General features: G+C 40.8%; 1 protein-coding gene across 1 annotated transcript in view; it reads right to left on the bottom strand.

Moving 5' to 3' along the window:
• HLCS (holocarboxylase synthetase) overlaps positions 1–20,889 on the bottom strand; it is a 212,657-nt gene that overhangs the window by 172,004 nt on the left and 19,764 nt on the right. The window contains exons 4-5 of the mRNA XM_073361038.1: positions 16,044–17,008; positions 13,312–13,494 (exon numbers count right to left, since the gene is read on the bottom strand). Of these exons, the coding sequence (XP_073217139.1) occupies positions 13,312–13,494; positions 16,044–17,008 (1,148 nt within the window). The remainder of the gene's footprint in view (positions 1–13,311; positions 13,495–16,043; positions 17,009–20,889) is intronic.

Here is a 20,889-nt window from a genome sequence, read left to right as displayed (position 1 = left end):
ATATTTAGATATTTCTTCCCCAAATCTTTCCATTTTCCACACTGCTCTTCTACATGCAGTGCTTTCAACTTCATAGGTATACACGGATTACTCCTAATATAATTTCCCTCAGATGCTGGATCAATTCAGTTTTTGCATATGCAAAAGGCAGGAAATGCAGGTACTGTCTTTCCAAGTCTCAGTTCAGAGGAAGGGTGCTCCATTCAAACTATGTAGCTTACTTGAATTGTGTACAAGTGTACATCTCATTGGTTTCCTCATCCATTCAAAAAAACTTCGCTGTTTTGTTTCCACTGTGCATAACACATTTAAAGCTAATCCCGCCAATCTGATTACAGCTATGGAAGCCTGAACATCTAACCGAACTCCAAATTTAAGTCTAGTGATTTGTATAAAAACCAACAGGCCCTCTGTTAGCAAGACTCAACTACGGCACATGCCAAGGTTTGCTGAAATGACTAGCAATTCTGTGTGCCCAACTTGGGCTCTTTTAATGTGTCCTGATTTTCAGAAGGAAAGTCCCAACACTTGAGGTATTTGGTGTTTTTCCTGAAGCCCCAGTGATGCATTTATGTGAGAAAGATAGGTTACTCGCTTTGTGCGGTAACTGGAGTTCTTCAAAACATGTCCCCCTAAGGATGCTCCACTTCAGGTGCGCGTACGTCCCTTACACCTTTGATCAGAGATTTTTGGTAGCAAAGTCTGTTCAGCCCCCATGTGCTCCACACATCCGCGTGCCCCGGAGCAAAGATATATATGTCTGCGAAGGCAAATAGACCTCAGTTCCTTCTCTACTGCAAAATCCCACAGACGAAACTCTAAAACAGAAAGCAAGATAGTGGAACTCCCATAGGATAACCTATCTACCTTCATGTAGTGTCCCTATAGGTGCTCCACTTCAGTAACTCCCAACCAGTAACCCCACAAGGAGAAGGGAAATTGGAACAGGATCTAATACTGAAGACAGAACTGCATTGCCCACTGCAGTCTGATCTAGGGGCATGCACAAAGGCATAGTGCTTGGAAAAAGTATGTACTGAAGTCCAGGTTGTCACTTTGCAAATTTCAACTATTAGAACATTCTTAAGTAATGCCACAGAAGTAGACTGCTACCTTGTAGAATGGGATAACACTCTACAAGGGGGTTGAATGGTGGCAAAGTCATAGTATGAAATGATACAACCAGAGATCCATCTTAAGCCATTGAGTGGAAATTGTGGATCTGTCTGCAATTGAAACAAATAGCCTTGGTGACTTTCTGAATGGTTTGGTTCCATCCAAATAGAAGGCTAATACCCTTATAACATCCAGGATACAGAAGACAGCTTCCTGAAGAGTGTGACGTGGTTTAGGGAAAAAAAACAGAGATGAATGGTCTAGTTAACATGAAACTCAGACTGCACTTAAGGTAAACGTTTAATATTTGGTCAGAAGAAGGCCGTTTCCCAGAAGAACACTGTAAATAGGAGGTCCAGCATTAAAACCCCCAGTTCTCCAACCCTTCAGGCAGAAGAGATGGCTGCCAAGAAAGTTGTTTTCATCAATAGGTGAACCAATGAACATGTGATTAGTAGATCAAAAGTGTGTTTTATAGGGTAATTAAGGACAAGATTCAAATCCCACATTGAAGCGGGTTCTATAATTTGTAGAAAAAGGTTAAATCAGATGGCTCAGAAATCTCAACGTAGTGGAGTGAGCAAAAATCGAAAAACCTTTTTTATCAGTAAATGAAAGGTTGTTATAGCTGTCAAGTGAACACTGACCAAAGACCAGGTCTTTAATTCCAGCAGGTAGTCTGTGACAGCAGAAAGAGAAGATCAGGCAAAAGAAACTTCTCGATGGGTATGCCAGAAGTGATATCTCTGCTGTTTCTGTAGGTAAGTGTGATGTGTAGACTCCTTTCTACTATTTATCACCATCTGTTGCACTTCTGTTGAGCAAGAAGTCTCTATGCCAGAGAGCAAATGGGAAGACCATTTGCTCTAGATGGCGTGAGCACAGAGATGCATGCCCTATATCAAGACGGATGTGTCTTAAGTGATAATGGCCGGAGGAGCTTGAAAGAAGGGAACTCTCGCACAGAGTTTGGAGGGGTTCTGCCACCAAGTGAGCAAGTCCAGAACCTCATAGGGAAGAGAGACCTGTTTGTTGACACTGTGTTTGGTATGCACATTGCCCTGAGCTATCCCTAGAAACACTGGATATGTAATCTGCCATACAGGGTCAGAAGATGCATGCCACCATATGACGCAACAGCTGAAGTCAATTCCTTGCTGAAATCTGAGGGCTTAACTGAATCTTTGCAATAAGATTCTGTAGATTCATAAACCTGTCCACAGGTAGGTAAACCCTGGCTGTCACAGCATCTAGAGAGGCTCCTATAAAAGCTAGCCATCAAACCAGGATCAAGACAGACTTTGTGAGATTGATCTGGAGGCCTAAAGTGTGAAACAAAGACCTTGTTGTTGTACTCAGGGATCAATAACTCATTAAAAGATAAGAATCAAAGGGTAGAAATAAATGGTCACATTTCACAACGGAGAGAGGTAAATAGTGGGGTCCCCCAAGAATCTTTACTGGAACCAGTGCTGTTCAACATATTCACAAATTATCTGGAAAAAGGAATAAACAATGACTTGGCAAAGTTTGCAGACAATACAAAATTACTCAAGATAGTCATGTCCAAAGCAGACTGCAAAGAGTTACAAGGGGATCTCACAGAAACTGGGTGACTGGGCAACAAAATAGCAGATGAAATTCAATGCTGACAAATGCACACTGGAAAACATAATCCCAACTATACATGCAAAATGATGAGCTCTATATTAGCTGTTATCACTCAAGAAAGGTATTATCATTTTCAGAGAACTATCCACATCTGCTCAATGTGCAGCAGAAGTCAAAAAAGCTAACAAAATGTTAGGAACCATAAGGCAAGGGATAGATAATAAGCCAGAAAATATCAATGGCTCTATATAAATCCAGGATACACCCTCACCTTGAGTCCTGCATGCAGCTCTGGTTGTCCCAACTCAGTAAAAAAGATTAAAATTAGAAAAAGTACAGAGAAGGGAAACAAAATAATTAATGTTATGGAACAGCTTCCATATGAAGAGAGGTTAATAAACTATTTATCTTAGAAAAGAGATGACTAAGGGGTGATATGATAGAGGTCTATAAAATCATGAATGGTGTGGAGAAAGTGAACAAGAAAGTATTATTCACCCCTTCACACAATACAAAAAACAGGGATTACCTGATGAAACAGGTCAGCAGATTTAAAACAAACAAAAAGGAAGTACTTCTTCACACAACCCACAGTCAACTATTGGAACTTTTTGCCAGGGGATGCTGTGGAGGCCAAAAGTATAATTGGATTCAAAAATGAATTAGATAAGTTCATGGAGGACAGATCCATCAATGGCATTAGCCAAGATGGTCAAGGACAAAACCCCATGCTCTGGGTATCCTTAAATCTCCAAATGCCAGAAGCTGGGACTGTACGACCGTCACTCTAACTGGCCTGTTCTATTTATTCCCTCTGAAGCATCTGGCAATGGCCACTGTCAGAAGACAGAATGCTGGGCTAGAGAGACGATTGGTCTGACCCAGTATGGCCATTTTTATGTTTTTAGATACTGTTGCTACGACATCCTGACATAATTGACCCAAGTAGCTAATCATCGAGATAAGGGAAGACAATTATGCCTAGATGATGTATATGAGAGACTATGACTGCCACAACCTTTGAGAACACCATTGAGGCAGAGGAGAGGACAAAAGAGAGCACTTGGTATTGGAAGTGGTTGTGGTTAACTGTGAATTGAAGAAACCTCTTGTGAGAGAGCTGCATCATATCACAGAAATACAAGTCCTGAAGATCAAGAGTCACAAAAACCAAATCTCCAGAATCTAGAGAAGAAATTATAGTCAATAGTGCAAGAGTCACTATTCTGAATCTCACATAGTTGTTACGATACCTGAGATCTAACATTGGCCTCTATCCCTCGCTCTACTGAGATCTAACATTGGCCTCTATCCCTCGCTCTACGGGGGACCAGAAAGTACCTGGAATAGAACCCTTTCCACTGTGCTGAAGTGGAACTGCCTCTGTGGCCAAGAGCTGACCTTCATTTATGATGGCCTTAAATTGTTTCTGATGTTCCTTTGGAAATAGTCAATAAAGGTGTTAAATTTATCAGAGTTTACATCAAGGGAGGGCAAACTACGGCCCGCGGGCCAGATCTGGCCCGCCAGGGCTTTCTATCTGGCCCACAGGATTGTCAGCCCCGCCTTGAGCCCCCTGCCACATCACTCCTGCACACCAACCCCTTGCCTTGAGCTCCTTCCTGCACACTGCACCCCCTCCCACACTTCAACCCCCTACCCCAGCCCTACATTCATGGCCCTACATACAATTTCCCCACCCAGATGTGGCCCTCGGGCCAAAACGACGAGGGAGTGAAAGTATGGGAGATCAAGAATGTGTATGCTCCCTGTAGGAGGAATTTAAGGCCCTCAAACTGTTGGAGGTACAGGACCCATGGATCCCAACAAGGCCATAAGGCATAAGAGGAGGCAGTCACCACTGGTCACTCCAAGTGGTCAGAGGTCGAGGTCACCACTCCTCCACAAGTGGAGAGAAGTAACATCCCACTGAATAAATAGGTGATCCCCAGAGTCGAGAGTCAGAATCTCCTTCAATATATTCCATGGGAATGATAAGTGCTCTCCCTGGATGACAGAAATTAGGGAATCACAGGAGGGGGTGTGTGTCAACAAGAAAAGTACCATCGGTGAGCCAGAGGATCTCGGTACCAAAAGATGTGCAGACGCGGACAGTAGAGGAGACTCCGGTTCACTGGGTACAAACAGTTGTCAAGTCCTGGAACTCCTGCGGTACCAGAAGAAAAGTGCTGGCGCAGGTACAGACTCAGATGGAGCAGTCCAGGGTGCTGAAGTAGGTACCAAGGGTAGTGAGGAAACAGACCGTGCTGACCTCTTCGTCATACAGTAGCTAGCAGAGGTGGTCCTCCAAAAAAAAAAAAAAAAAAAATCGATCTGGTACAGAAGAGGCATGGCTCTTAGAAACAGCCTTATACACCTTTGCGGTACCAGACGCACTTGCAGCCTCAGTAACACTCCTCTTGGGGTCAGAGGTCTCCAGTGACAGAGACCTCTTGTAAAGGGGATGCAAGTCATGCTCCCATTAACAGTACTTACCAGCTGTCGGCACTGCAGGCAGAGTTGTCGATCCCTCATCCCCCCAAGGCTTTCGGTGACCCAGTGTGACATTCTGTACCTTGGGGGAGCATCCTGTAACCCCCATATGCCTCATTTTCATATAATCGTGATCTTACACATAAAGCATGCCTTGTAAGGTATCAGGGAAAAGGTTATGATCTGCTGAAAGTCATTTCTCTATCCATATATGCGTACCATTAATGCATATGAAGTTATGAGAATTGTGTAGTATGGTTGTCACTAAAACATGCTGTAAATTGGGGGAATCAGCCAGATATTCGCTCCCCAGAGGCAACAGCAAGGAAAATAACCAACGCCCGAGCGGGGTGTCATACAACCCATCAACAGTCATTGTCCAGCAAGGGAGCTACAATGCAATGACACACCTGCATGAGGCCACACCAGGGGAATTGCTCAACCTTGCTTGGAGAGACTCACGGTATGTCTACACTGCAAAGTTGCTGACAGAACTTTTGTCTTTCAGCACCAGCAAAGAGCTTTCACACACGCTGACTTTTAGTGACAAGGCTGTGTTGACAGTCTTGTTGCTAAAAGCTGCGTGGTGTAGACAAGCCCTCAGTAATGATCACCTGACTCTGAAGGGGAGGGGGCAAAGACAAGAGGGAGGAAAGGACATGATAAAAGGAAGAGATGTTTGCCATGCTCTTCCTCTCTCTTCCACCTACACCTACAGACACCACACCAAGCAACTGAACCGCTGATCAAAGGGGAGACAGCCTGGCTAAAGAGCAACCAGCCAGCCTGGGGTGAGAAGCATCTAAGTTTGTAAGTGCTAAGATCAGTTTAGAATGCGTTTTGTTTTTATTTCATTTCACCAAGTCTGACTTGCTATGCTTTGACTTATAATCACTTAAAATTTATCTTTGTAGTTAATAAATCTGTTTATTCTCCCTGAAGCAGTGCATTTGATTTGAAACGTGTCAGAAACTCCCCATGGCATAACAAGCCTGGTACATATCAATTTCTTAGTTAAATTGACAAACTTACATAAATTTGTAGCGTCCAATGGGCATAAGTGGACACTGCAAGATGGAGATTCCTAGGGTCGTCTGGGACCAGAGATATTGGCTAGTGTCATTTGATTGCACAGCCCAAGCAGCAGCTAATATGCCAGAGGCTGAGCTTGAACAGCCCAGGAGTGGGGGTTCTCACAGCAGAGCAGGGTAAGGCTGGCTCCCAGAGTCAAGGACTGGAGGGACCTAGCAGATCACCAGTCCAGATAACACCAGAGGGTAACGTCACAACCAGACCACAAGGTGGACATGATAGTGACCGTCTTATCCCTGGTAGCCTTCAGCGACAAGGACCTGGCAGCTAATGGGGTAGCAACAGTTCTACCCATTGAAGCTCTTAATGACCAGGGTCCAGAGGTGGACGGGACACTATGTAGAGGGGGATTCTTGGAGCTCTGATCAGAAGCTGGTTTCAGGGCTAGCTTCATCATGAGGAGCTTGAATTTTATCTCTCGGTTCTTACAGAATGTGCTTTTAAATGAAGACCAGATTTTACACTTTGAAGGTATATAGATATCCCCAAAGCACTTCCAGAGTGTCCATCCCTACCCAGGAAGGATTCCTGGAAGGAAGAGCAATATTTAAAGCCTGGGAGTCCCCGGATCGGTAGCGTAGCTGGGCGGGGGGAAGCGGGGCAGCAGCCGCTCCCCCACCGAGCACAAGTGGAGTCTTTTTAATGGATTGGCACCTTTTTATTTTTTACTCACCCGGCGGCACTCTGGTCTTCAGCGGCTCTTCAGCGTCAGGTCCTTCACTCCCACACCAGTCTTCGGCGGCACTTCAGCGGTGGGGTCCTTCGGTGCCTTCAAAGACCGGAGTGAGTGAAGGACCTGACTCTGAAGTGCCGCTGAAGACCTGGAGTGCCACCACGTGAGTACAAGCAGGTGGTGCCTTTTTTATCTCCGCTCCCCCTCTGTTTACTCCACCTGGCTCTGCCACTGCCCAGGAAACCCCAGTAATAAGAGTCCGAACATAACCCTGAAATGGGGGGGGCAAGGGGGGAATAAAAAACAGGGAAAGAACAAAAACAAACAAACAAACAACCTACCTACCACCTAACAGTGAGCGGGACTCAGGAAGACCCGGCTGGTGGCTCCTACCCTGCACCAGGCTCAGCTGTTAGTCCTGGCTGGGTTGGGGAGACTGTGACTTCCTCTTCCCCTGCACGACATCCAAGGCCATGTCAGACCCACCCCCAGATTTCTCCCCTGGCAGTAGGAAGCCCTGAAAACTTCAGTACTTCCTGCACCCATTGCTCCTCAGCTGCGGGGGGGGTCTCTGTACAGGAAGCTGCTCCCCCATCCACCCAACACCTGTGCATCCAGACCCCCTCATATCAAGACCCCCCCCACAAACCTCACACACACACACCCCTCACATGCAGAACCCCGCTGACAAGCCCCACTCCCCCTGAACCTGGACCACCCCGATGAGCCACCTGCACCTGGATCTCCATCTTACTGAGCCCCAACCAGCTGCACCTGGACTCCCTTGCAGAGTCCCATTACCGCTGCACCCAGAACTCCCCAACAAGCCCTTGGATCCCACACTGAGCCACCCAAACCCAGACTGCCCCCCACAAAACCCTCTCAACCCACATGTGGATCCCCTCACACTAAGCCCCTTCACACTTGGATCCTGCCTTGCTAAGCCTGCCTATGCACACCTGGTGCATCTGGCACAGAGGGACAGGGTCCTGGGGTGTTTCTGGGGCAGGCCTGGTCCTTGCATTGTGTCGGGGTTGAGTGCAGCCTCACCACTGAGCCCGTGTCCCAGGGGGGAGCTGCACAGTGATCTCCCGCCTCTGTGCAGCCAGTGGCCTCTGCTCCCCAATGCCAGGCTGGTGCCTCCACCATTATTTGACAAATAAAATTTGCAGAATTTTTAAAATATTGTGTTCGGAATATTTTTTTTTGGGGGGGGGGGGCATAGAATACCCTGGGGAGTAATTTTCGTTACACGCCACGAGTATGTGTAGAGCACATGCACAGGCCGAACAGGCACTGCTACCAAAAATCCCCAAAGGCGCAGGTGGCGCACATGCACCTGAAATGGAGCACCCAGAGTGACATTTCCCAAAGAAGAATCGCAGCTTACTTTAAAAGAACATAAAAGTTTTTCATCCTCATGGGTACAGAATAAAGTTTGAAATCGTAAACCCTAAAACCTCAAAACAGCAGAAAGAAAACCAAGAGTAGCCACAGATTTTAAATATCTACGATGAACAACAGCTCATGATTATTTTGGGGCCTGACTCATGACTTAAATGGTTGAGGTTGGTAATGCTGCAAATGCCTGGGAGTCAGGACTCCTACGTTTCTCATTCCATTGACTCTCTGTGTGACTTTAAACTAGTCACTTAACTATTCTTCAGATTACACATATGTACTCCAAAGTGCTGAATCTTAATCAGAAATTATTTTAAAGGATTTGAATACCTCAAATGAAAAGTTCTATGTAAGTGAAAGCCACAATACATCTAGAGAAATGAATAACCTGTCAGAAAGCTCTAAGTGATTATGTATTCTTAATTTATTCTAATACTTAGATGTTTAATTGCTTCTTAAATACTTGCAAATTCCTTTCAGATACTATTCTGGAAATGTGCTAAATTATCAGCTTGAAAATGTATATTAAAAACATTAAGAATGATGTTGCACATACAAAGATTATAGCATTTTGAAACCTAACATCACAGCAAAACCAATAACCCTCAAATGACCCTTCATTTCCCACTTGCTTTTTGTAAACTTTATTTAAACCATGTAACTGTCAAATAGATTCTTGTGAAACATACTGAACGAAACTGCAAATGTAAAATATGCCACTAGATGGCAAGCATTGGCAAAAATTAATTAGCATCACTGTTGGATTCTTACATGGTACAATTTGAAAGCTGGGTGTGAAGGGAGAAAGATATAGAGATTGGGGCAACAATATTAGAGAAAATTCTATCAACTTGATCCTCTCCATACAGTTCTCCTCTTGAGAGATTTTAGATGTTAAATTACAATTAATATTGGGCAAATGAACAGAATGTAAGTTATAGTTTGTTTGCTTGTGAACCAGGGACTCTTACTAGTTTAAACTTTGTTCATTTTACTTTAAGCCATTTGATCTTGTGGTGTCACATTTCAATGTTTTTGTAAAGCTGTCTACAATGAAATTGTGAAGAATGTATCAAGTAATAATCAGGCCTATACATAACAATTCTCTAAAATTTTAGGGGGCATGGGTAATAGGCAGATATTTTGTGCAGTGAGAGAATAATATCAACCTGCAGCACCTTCACTGGTTTCCTAGTGATTATTAATTTAATATTCACACAAATATTAAAAATGCCTTCAGGATTATTAAAGATCTCCTTCTCACTTTTCTGACTACATACTCCTCATATTGCCTTTCCCATACATTATGGTCCTTCAGTATTGACCTCCTCACTTCCCAATCAGATCTCCATAATTTGGGGTTGCTCTTTCATTTGTGTTGCCCTGTTTATGCAGAATTCTCTATCTCGAGTAGAAATAAAGTTAATTACGCCTTTTAATCTCTTAAAAACCTTTTCTTACTATAGATTAGCACAGTTTTGCTCTGTAGAGCATTTTGATACTGTGCAAGGACACAAGTGAAGTACAATGCATGTCTTATTAACGAAGGGCTAAAATGTTCCATCAGCAATAAGCCAAATTCTTAAAAGGTTCAAGTCCCACAGTTTCCCCAATGTAAATCTCAAAAGTGTGTTTAGCAGCTAAAGAACCATAAAAGAGCAGTAGTCGTTTAGACATTTTTACTACTTGCTATATAAGGGCTAAACCTCAATATTGACTACAGTGAATACAACTATTTTAATTTATTATGTTACATTGTTATACATTTACCTGGACTTTTATTAAATTTGAAAAAATATTTCTAAGTACTTTTGTATACATGGCTTTTGGACAATAGCAGCTTACATATTGGTTTGTAATTATTTGTTTTATTCAATTAAGTATTCAGGGTAATTAAAGAAAAGTATTAGGAAATTTCTGCTTTCCTAATAAATGACAAACATGAAATACTTCAAAGTGAATACCTCCTCCTGGCCCATACATATGTTATCACCACCAGGTCTAATCGCAGACTCTGGAAAGCAGTTTTTAAAGTTTATTTGGTTGTAATATTCTATACACTTTATTTTATATAAGGTTAGAAAAACATTGAAGTGTTAGTCGTGATTTTTTTTTTAATTTGTACAGAATGTTTGGTAAGAGTTTTTAATTGTGAACTACAGGTAAAACGACTGTTGACTGAAATCTTGGTAACTGTGATTAAAAGGCAAAACACCCAACAGGAGTGTCTGCTCAAAGAGTCTCTCCCTTGTTAATGAGCGTGAAGATATTTTTTCTAGGATCTCAAGGTAAGCAATATATAGCACCTGGTTTGCCAAGGCCATAAAAAGCTGATTCAGGAGACTCGACTCTGCCTCACCCCCTTCTCACCCTTCTCTCTCTTCATAAAGAAAAATTTCATTTTTAAATTCTAACAAAATAGACGAGGAATAGTTTTATTAAAAATTTTATAAACACTCTAAGGCCTTCATGTGGTTTAAGGAAAATATATAAAGTTGGGAAATGTTTTGTAGCAGTCCTTTGTTTATTCCTTAAATGCTCAGAAATGTACAAGTATCTTTGAGATGTCTGTTTGCAAATGACTTGTATTTAAAAGTAAGCCTGATGCAACTGCCATATAACTAGTAAAATATTTGTTATATTTTCATAAATATAACATGGTCATTTATCATCATCACTGGTTAATACGATAAAAAGTCATTTAAGTACAGAATGTTTATGCTAACTGGGGAATTAGTGATCTGACAGTGTTCAAGCAACTTTCTAGTTAAATTCAAACACACACAAAAACCACTACTCCAAGAATTTACAAGAAGAGCCAATGCATTCTTTGAGGACTATTTAAATCAGGGGAAGGCAACCAGTGCACAAGCTGATTTTCAGTGGCACTCACACTGCCCGGGTCCTGGCCACCGGTCCAGGGGGCTCTGCATTTTAATTTAATTTTAAATTAAGCTTCTTAAACATTTTAAAAACCTTATTTACTTTACATACAACAATAGTTTAGATATATATTAAAGACTTATAGAAAGAGACCTTCTAAAATGATTAAAATGTATCACTGGCACGCAAAACCTTACATTAGAGTGAATAAACGAAGACTCGGCACACCACTTCTGAAAGGCTGCCGACCCCTGATTTAAATTGAAGACTCTTTTTAAGTTAATCTAAGCTTAGAAAGGCTATTTTAAAGCTAAAAGATATGTAAGTAAGGAAGTTTGATTTATTTAAAACAGAATTTAAACTCCTATTAAACCCTAATAAAACTAAAGGACTAAAAACACAAGAAAGAGTTAAAACAAAGGATATTTGAGTTCCCTCCACAAGAACAATATACAGTTACTACCCTGTTCCATAGCAAACAAATTTCATATTCATGAGCTGAAGATACTATCTGAACTGTCCCATGAGGGTCTTAAACCAATGAAAAGGTGACAGCAGCCAATATTTAAATCCAGATGAGCCCTAAAAGGGGTATGCCTTGCACCTCCAGTGAAACTGTGAAATGTGAAGACTATACATCTCTCTGAATTAAGCAAGCAGCACACCCTGCTTCTGTTTCTTAACCTCAATGTCACTCCGGTCTTAGTCATGCCATCTCTTTCAAGCAAGCAAACGTCAGCAGTGGGACAAAGAAGCAGTAACCATACAGCATCAAGAAGCAATCACCTTCCAACACAACAGTGCTTCTGCAACGTAATGATATCACGAAGAATGAGAGAAAGTTTACCAAAGCATTGCCAAGGAATCAGATTTATTTTTTTCTTCTAATGATTTTAATGAGATATGGAAATGCTATTTGTAATTTAAGACAGTAACAGCTTCTCCCATTAAGCACCAAAGTGGTTTACGCTATTATTCTTGGAGAGGAAACAAACTAATCTTAGTAAAAAGAGAAACAGATTTAATTTGAATCATAGAATATCAGGGTTGGAAGGGACCCCAGAAGGTCATCTAGTCCAACCCCCAAATATTAAGATACTTAATATACATTAATTTGTCTGACTCAAGACAGCTGCTAGAATGGCCTCTAAAGTAACTGAATGTAAATATTTAAGTTTTGTAAGACTTAATTAAGATCACTCACCTTTGCCTATTTTTGAACAGTTTAGGTTATCCATGATAAACCACACAGGACTCACCTACCCTTAAATGAAATTCCCTTGCCATATATACACTGTTTTAGTTATGTATGATACTCTAAAACAGGACTCGTATACTAGTTTTGAAAATATCTCTTCAGTATTGACCTATCCAGAGAAGAATGCCCCCACCAAAAACTGGCCCACCCTCTACGGCATAATCTCTGTTAAAAACTCTTCATGGAGAGACAGATAAAAGAGACTGTAACTGAAGTCACAATGGTTTATTATTTGTGTTTTCAATGTTTTGTAAAAAAACCCCACAAAGTTAGTAATTTGATGGTTTTGTTTTTAATCATGATGTCTCATAAGACATGGTGAGGAACCCCATGTGACGAACAGTGGAAGTCACATCCCTAAATTGGCACTGAGAGACTCTCTCTCTAGACAAACTTTTAGTAATTTTTGGTTTCAGAGGAACAGCCGTGTTAGTCTGTATTCGCAAAAAGAAAAGGAGTACTTGTGGCACCTTAGAGACTAACCAATTTATTTGAGCATGAGCTTTCGTGAGCTACAGCTCACTTCATCAGATGTTTACATCTGATGAAGTGAGCTGTAGCTCACGAAAGCTCATGCTCAAATAAATTGGTTAGTCTCTAAGGTGCCACAAGTACTCCTTTTCTTTTTTAGTAATTTTTGGTACATATTAAAATTACTTGGCCCTAACAACTTGGCAGACCTTTCTACCCCAGAACTATAAAAACATTATTTTGTTTTTTTAAATCATGCATCAAGCTACTTAGTTTAAATCTCTTATGTCTGCAATTGAAGTAGAATGCTCACCTCATCAGAAGAAAGCAAATAAATAGGAGTTAGTGAAGGAACTTCGCTTAATTCACAACTCAGGCCAAGTAAGGTCAGGATCTCCTTAAGAACTTCATATCTCTTGGCATTGCTCATTTTGAGTAAATTAAAATCTTCTTGGGTTTGGGTAGTCAGAGAGGCAATATCCATTTCCAAGTATATCTGGGGAGATGGGAAAAGAAAAAGAAAGAAGTGACTAACACGAAAGACAGCAGCTGAGGTAGAGAAAAGCAAAGCAGACCTAAAAATGGTGTGGTATCTATTCACTTACTACTAGCTGAATTTAGTACAAGAGCCATGTAAAATTCAGTGTGACTTGTGTGTTAGAAATAAGGTTATATTTTATACGATGAAGAAACAAGACATATTAATGAATAGGGCTTTGACATCTTAAAAGCCTGTCAAACAGATATATATCCAAGGTGTAGCAAATACTAGTAGAGACCAATGAATCCTTAACTTCCAAGGAGGAGACTAGAGCTATTGGTGAACTACAGTTCTTCTCTTAAAAGTGTGTAAAAATGCCCCTTCTTAATCAGTTGGTCTGTCTCCCGCATGTATTTGGAGTCCATATCTACTTACTGACTAAGAAGTTTTTGCTACTTTTTTCTTCTATTAGCACTATATAAATGAAGCTGCTCTGGATTCCACTCTGGCTCATGAGCCAGTAGAATTCAGTTCTGATTGCAGAATTTTTGTTGGTAGAGATTAACAAGGTAGAAAGAACCCAGCCTGACTAATTCCAAGTTGAATCACAGGATTGAAATTAGAAAAACATCTTTTTATTTTTGAACTGCACTGATTATATCTGGAACACTGACTCAGAAACCTACAATGCCATTTTATACAGAATCACTTTTCAAACTAGAGGTGAACTTTGGGGGCTTCTCTACACAAATCGGCAAGCCAAGCTGCAAATATACAGCACTCCAGCGTGCTGCTCACTAATTGGCCATGTGGACCCTGCTACCACACGGTAAAAGTTCTATTGTGCACTTTGGAAATACTATTTAGCAGTACTTCAAAGACCAATAAATGAAAGCTAATCACAAAACTTTTAGTGCACGGTAGCAGGATCCACAGAGATTTAGTACGTGGCAAACTAGAGTGTTGTAAATTCATATCCTACCTTCCTGCACACTAACTCTCCATGTGTACAAGCCTTAAGAAGCAGAGCTGAAATGCAGAGTCCAGCCTAGCCCTCCTAAAATTATATATTGTATCTCACAGAAGTTCCAAGATGTTTAATACATTTAGTAGAATACAAAATGTACATCTGCTTTATTCTACTATATGCAAATACATTTAAATGAAAGTGGCATAAAAATTACTTATACTGTGCTTGCATACATTTTTGCACTTTTTATTTTCTCTATCTATAGTATGCATTATCCACTTTTCTATCATTCAGCCAAATAAATTTATTGAATTAAAGAGGTAATGTTATGAAACTAGACCAGTGCAGAAGAGGGAAATAACTACCCTGTGACTCTGAATATTTACTGGTTGATGTCACTGTCAATACTCTTATCAATATAGCCATGAAGAGAACAACAACACGCCTTTTCAGATGCAGACTGGAACTCAAGTAAAAATCATAAATGATATTCTAATCCTTTTAATCTGATTTCCGAAGCTACCCCACATTGCCCTTTTTCCTCAGAAAACTCACTGCAGTATTAAATTTTATTAGAGGAGAGGGGTCATTTAAATGCTACAGCAAAACAGGTTTTACCATGCAACTTAAAGAAATGGATAGTAACAGTACCTAATCAATTTTCTACTTCAAGTACCCAACACATGGGTGACAGAAATTGTTATACAAAACTGTAACATTTGATCTACATAACCTGGTTTTCCCAAGATGCCATAGTCTTTTGGCAGTGACACTCAGGAGTAATACTGGCAAACGTGTACAGCTTTAAAAAGGATATTTTAATACTGGGAGACATGCAGTAAAGCTGATCATTGCATACCTAAGACAACAGAAATGTCCCAAAATGCCCTTTTCCATACATTTAGGTGGGAAAGTTATGACAAAAGACATATGGGAAGGTGACTGATTAAAAACTGCTAAGGGCGAATCTGACAGCTACTGTAAACAAGGAATGTTGGGATTTGCCTTTGGCTCAGTGAGTTCAAAAGAAATTTGTCATCTCTTCATCCTGTAGAGCCCTGGTGAGGGGAAAGCACCTTGGAGAAGCCCTGATGAAGTTTTCTGGAGTAATTGCAAGATTACTCATATTACCAGAAGAATAAACATCTACACGTTAAGTCTTGAGTCCCAAAAAAACATCTGTCCTATAATTAAAATAAGGGTAAAGGTTGCCCATTTCTAAAGTTTATATTCTTGTATTTCTGTTTCATTTGGTTCTCTGCACCAGAACTCAACAAGATAAGCCCAATAAACTACATTTTTTATTTCCCTCCTTCTATTTTGCTACAAATGGACAAAAGGTTATTTTCCTACTCTAATGACCTGAGTCCCATAATTCAGGAATCCTGTGTACAAATAACTTCAAACTAGGTAAAAAACTCTGCCTCAGTCCTTTGCCTAGCCTACCAAATTTGAGGCAGGTATTCCTGTCTGTGGACTTCAGAGAGGCATCAAAAATGAACTTATAATGGAGGTCAGTTGAAATCTAGGAGCACACCATAATAAGCATGTTATACAATGCAATAAACAACTTAAGTCTTCTTACACACAGTACCTGACACAGAATGGCTTCTCCTCCACAATCTCCATATGGCAGGTGAACAATGATCATATCTTTATCTGTATTACTTAAGTGACTCAACGACTTCACTTGGCTGTGCTTTTCTTTAGCCTCTTGCTCAAAAACACTGCCACTGGTCAGAAGGTTTAATTTAACTTCACTGTTATCTGCTTTATAGAACACTAATTCTTGGATGGTCTTCTTCAGTTCGCTTTTGCTCCTTATCTGTATACTGCCAAATGTAAAAGAGGCAGAAAGTCCTAAAATCTTCCCACCTCTTGACAAGTAGGTCAGGAACTGTTTGTGATTGTCCTTAGAAATGGGTTCCTCTGTGGCAATAACCAACAACAACGAGTTATCAAGCCAGGGAGCTTTCAGAACTTGTTCCTCTACCAGCTGGTAGATGGTGTAGCTGTCTGTATGAATGCACTCCTTGAGCACTGATTTTATCTTCTCAAATTTGATTTTCATAGGGTCAGAGCCCACATAAATTAAAACATTGGGAGTCTTCCCAGTGAGGTTTATCCTTCTTAGTTCTCTTGCCAGACAGCCATCAGTAACTTCTTCCACGCTAGCACTGCAATCATCAGGAAGTTCTGGAATGTTTTCTGATGAAGCATATCTGACTGACTCAATGGTGCTGTTTTCAAGTTCAAAGCATTCATGGCAGCTGGAAAGGTGCAGGTGGTGATGTTTACCAGTACTTGTCTCCCTTTCACATAGGTTATTAGGCTCATCATAAGACTCACTTCTTTTCTCCAGCCTGGATTTCTCTTCTCGCGCCTCCTGGTCACCACCTCCTGTAGAATCAGTTGACGTTGATCCTTGTTTAGTTGCAGCTGCAACTGGAGGAGCAGGGGTCATTTCATCCATGTGTATGCTATTAGTGCTATTCTTCTCTTCTGTAGGTGCAGCCATCCGCTTGAGCTCCTTTAGAGCAGAATCCTGTAAATGGATAGCTGAGAGATTTCAAAAGAAAAAAAGTTAAAAGCTGTACAAAAATAGCAATGTTGAATGTCACTACCCCTAGTATGCAATTTGGCGTTAGATTTAGTTTCCTGATAAATCACTTACACTAGTCGTTCTCAACCAGGGGTATGCATACCTCTGGGGTACATCAACTCATCCAGATATTTGACTGGTTTTACAATAGGCTACATAAAAAGCACTAAAACTCAGTACAAGCTAAAATTTCATACAGACAATGATGTGTTTATACTGCTCTATATATTAGACACTGAAATGTAAATACAATATTTATATTCCAGTTGATGTATTTTATAACTGTATGGTAAAAATGAGAAAGTAAGCAATTTTTCAGTAACAGTTTGCTGTGACACTTTTGTATTTTGATGTCTGATTCTCTATGCAAAGTTTTTAAGTGAGGTGAAATGTGGGGGGACACAAGACAAATCAGCCTCCTGAAAGGGGCACAGTGGTCTGAAGAGGTTGAGAAACACAGACTTACACTCCTAAAAAGTTGCCTCCTTTTAGACACTAAGGCCCTACTTCTCCTGAAACATAAAGAGTAAGTCTATTTTGTAAATCCCTAGGAGAACGTATCTGGCAGTTAGAGACCACTTAAGGCTCTTAAGCAAAATAGGCAGTCATGGGAGGAGAGGAAAGATCCTCTCATGGACCCCTAACTGGTTAAAGGATAGAAAACAAAAAAGATAGGAACAAACAGTCAGTTTTTGCAGTGGAGACACGTAAACAGCAGGGTGCCTGAGGATCTGTACTGGGAACTGAACTGTTCAACATATTCATAAATGATCTGGAAAAGGGAGTAAAAAAATAAGGTGACAGTTTGCAGACAATACAAAATTACTCAAAATTGTTAAGCTGAAAGCAAAGAGGTACACAGGGATCTGTGACACACCATGGTACAATCCAGACTAATGAGTAGCTGTGTCACCCCTGCCCTGTAACCTGTGGTGCCCTTTATTATGGTTTGCTGCTCACAAACAGCCTTCAGCATGTAGGCACTCCCAGCTAGGTCAGGGGGTGCTGCAGCCAGCCAGATCTTGGCTCTTACCAGCCTTAAAGTTTACCAACAGGTGACCACCACGCACTCCCAGCCTCAGATTTTCCCGCAGAAATGTATGACTTGTGCCGACCAGCCCCCTCCTGAACAGGGCAAATGTATTGAGTCCATTATTCCCTTAAGGGACTAACATACACACAACTTGTTACCTCACATGGAGTTACCCAGATACTTTAATCTGAACAAACTGGATTAGATAAAGCAATAAAACCAGTTTATTAACAACAAGTAATGAGGCGTAAAAGTCAGAAATGATTACAAGAAAAAATAAAGATAAAATGCTTACTGGTATCTACTTAAGAAACTCTCTTACTTCCAAAACAAAATTTTTTTCACCACATGCTCCAGCAGATTACTGACCAAACTCTCAGGTGAGGACCTCTTCCTCAGAGTCCAACCGCTGTTCCTTTGTCTCTTCAGGTACAGCAAATGCAATGGCGGGGGGGGGGGGTACCTTGGGATGTTTGTACCTTCCTTTTATAATTTCAGTCCCTCACTTGAAAAACAATTCCAGCTAAGAACCTGGAGCCAAAGAGTCTGTGTGGAAGGATATTCCCTGCTGCTTTTTCACCTGTTTGAACTTCCTTTATTTTGCTTTCCTGCCTGATAACACGGTTTACTTCTAAATGCAAAATTAAGAAGAGCACATATTCCTATGTTTAGGAAAGACACGTTTGCCAAATTCTGTTCGGGGAGGGCACTGGGGTTTGGAACATGTATTACCACCACCATATAGGGAAATCTTATAAGTTCACATACAATGTTGCCACACATTTTACCAGGACAATAATGACCAGAAAATGATGAGTTTTCAAATGATCTCTTCGTATGAAGTATGCCTTGTTAAGGTAATTACAGCAGAGTGTATTTTGTCACAGGATCTCACAAAACTAGATGACTGCAAAAAGATGACAGATGAAATTCAATGTTGATAAATACAAAGTAATGCATGCTGGAAAACACAATGCCAACTATGCATACAAAATGGAGTCTATATTAGCTTTTACCACTCAAAAAAGGTCTTGGAATTATAGTTTTCAGAGAACTATCTACATCTGCTCAATGTGCAGGTGGCAGCCAAAAAAGACTAATGGTTAGGAACCATTAGGAAAGTGATATATAAACAGACAGAAAATATCATAATGCCTCTATAAAAGTCCTTGGTATCCCCACACCTTGATTACTGTGTGCAGTTCTGGTCACACCATCTCAAAAAAGATATATTAGAACTGGAAAAGGTGCAGAGAAGGGCAACTAAAATGATTAGGCATATGAAACAGGTTTCATATGAGGAGAGATTTAAAAAACTGGAACTGTTCAGTTTAGAAGAGAGACAACTAAGGGGGGATATGATAGAGGTCTATAAAATCATGAATGGTGTGGAGAAAGTGAATAGGGAACTGTTATTCACATGTTCACATAACACGAGAACCTGAAATAGTTAATAGGCAGAGGTTTAAAACAAACATCAGGGACTATTTCTTGAAACAACATACAGTCAACCTGGGGAACTCATTGCCAGGGGATGTTGTGAAGGCCAAAAGTATAAATGAGTTTAAAAAAGAATTAGGTAAGTTCATGGAAGATAGGTCCACCAATGGCTATTAGCCAAGACAGTCAGGAACATAACCGCATACTTTGAGTGTCCCTAAACCTCCAACTGACAGAAGCTAGGACTGGACAACAGAGGATAGATCACTTGATAAATTGCCCTGTTCTGTTTATTCCTTCTGATGTATCTGGCCATTGTTGGAAGACAGGATATTGAGCTAAATGGACCACTGGTCTGACTCAGTAAGGCCATTCTTAAGTTCTTACCACAATCAGGAGTCAAATATTCTGTTCCCAGCTCTGTCAGTGGTTTATTGTAACTTTTGATAATTCATACAGGACAAATTTTCACAAGCGTATGCTAGTTTCAAAAACCTTAGATTTTTGGTGCCTAACTTGAAACACTTAAGATGCGGTTTTCAGAGAGAACAAACCACCATAACTTCCACAAAAGTCAGCGTTAACTGTGGGTACTCAGGATTTCAATTCCATATGAGGGTAATGTGAAGGTTTCAGCAAGCCATCCAGGCTTTGGACCCCTTTTCCTGAGAAAACAAGGCTTCCTGACAAAACATGTTGAGAGCAGCTCTAGCATGGTATCTCTTCTGCTACTCCTGAGTGAGTCTCCTCCCAGATGCATAATCTTTTCAGCTGTTACACCATGATTGGGGAAGGTGAAAAATGAGAAAAGTACCACTAGAAAAATATCAGTCCCCTGAGGGAGAAAAGGGACAGAGACATTGCTCACTGCTGTTCAAAACTGACCGACAAAACCTAGGATTATATTGGATAAGATGGAAGCACTGAACCACACCTTTCTTTATGCCGATGGAGGGAAAAAAAAAAAAAAAAAACTGACAAGGGAAAAAGGGGATAGAAAAATCTGAACTGCCACTGGTCTGCAGGAGGAGCAGCACAGCCCAAATGTCTTGGGCTGGAAGAGAGGTCAGGACCCAGAAAGCAGGAATAAAAAAGGCAACAGAAGTTGGTTTAAATTAAAAAAAAAAAAAAGTGGAAGTGCAAAGAAAGTAAATGTATTTCTGAGCAGACGAAATGAGAAGAACAAGGGAAAAAGAGGAAGAAAAGTTACTATCTTTGTGATAGGTTTCACGGAAGCTTATGCTCAAATAAATTTGTTAGTCTCTAAGGTGCCACAAGTACTCCTGTTCTTTGTGATGTTTATACTAACCTTTCTAGAGAGTTATATAGTAATACCTGGGATACTCTGGGACTTTACGAAAAGGA

This window comes from Lepidochelys kempii, chromosome 1 (genome assembly GCF_965140265.1).
Source record: "Lepidochelys kempii isolate rLepKem1 chromosome 1, rLepKem1.hap2, whole genome shotgun sequence".
In the NCBI taxonomy this organism is placed as follows: Eukaryota; Metazoa; Chordata; order Testudines; family Cheloniidae; genus Lepidochelys; species Lepidochelys kempii.
The sequence above is the reverse complement of the archived record's forward strand: the minus strand, read 5'-3'. Positions and strand labels throughout refer to the sequence as shown.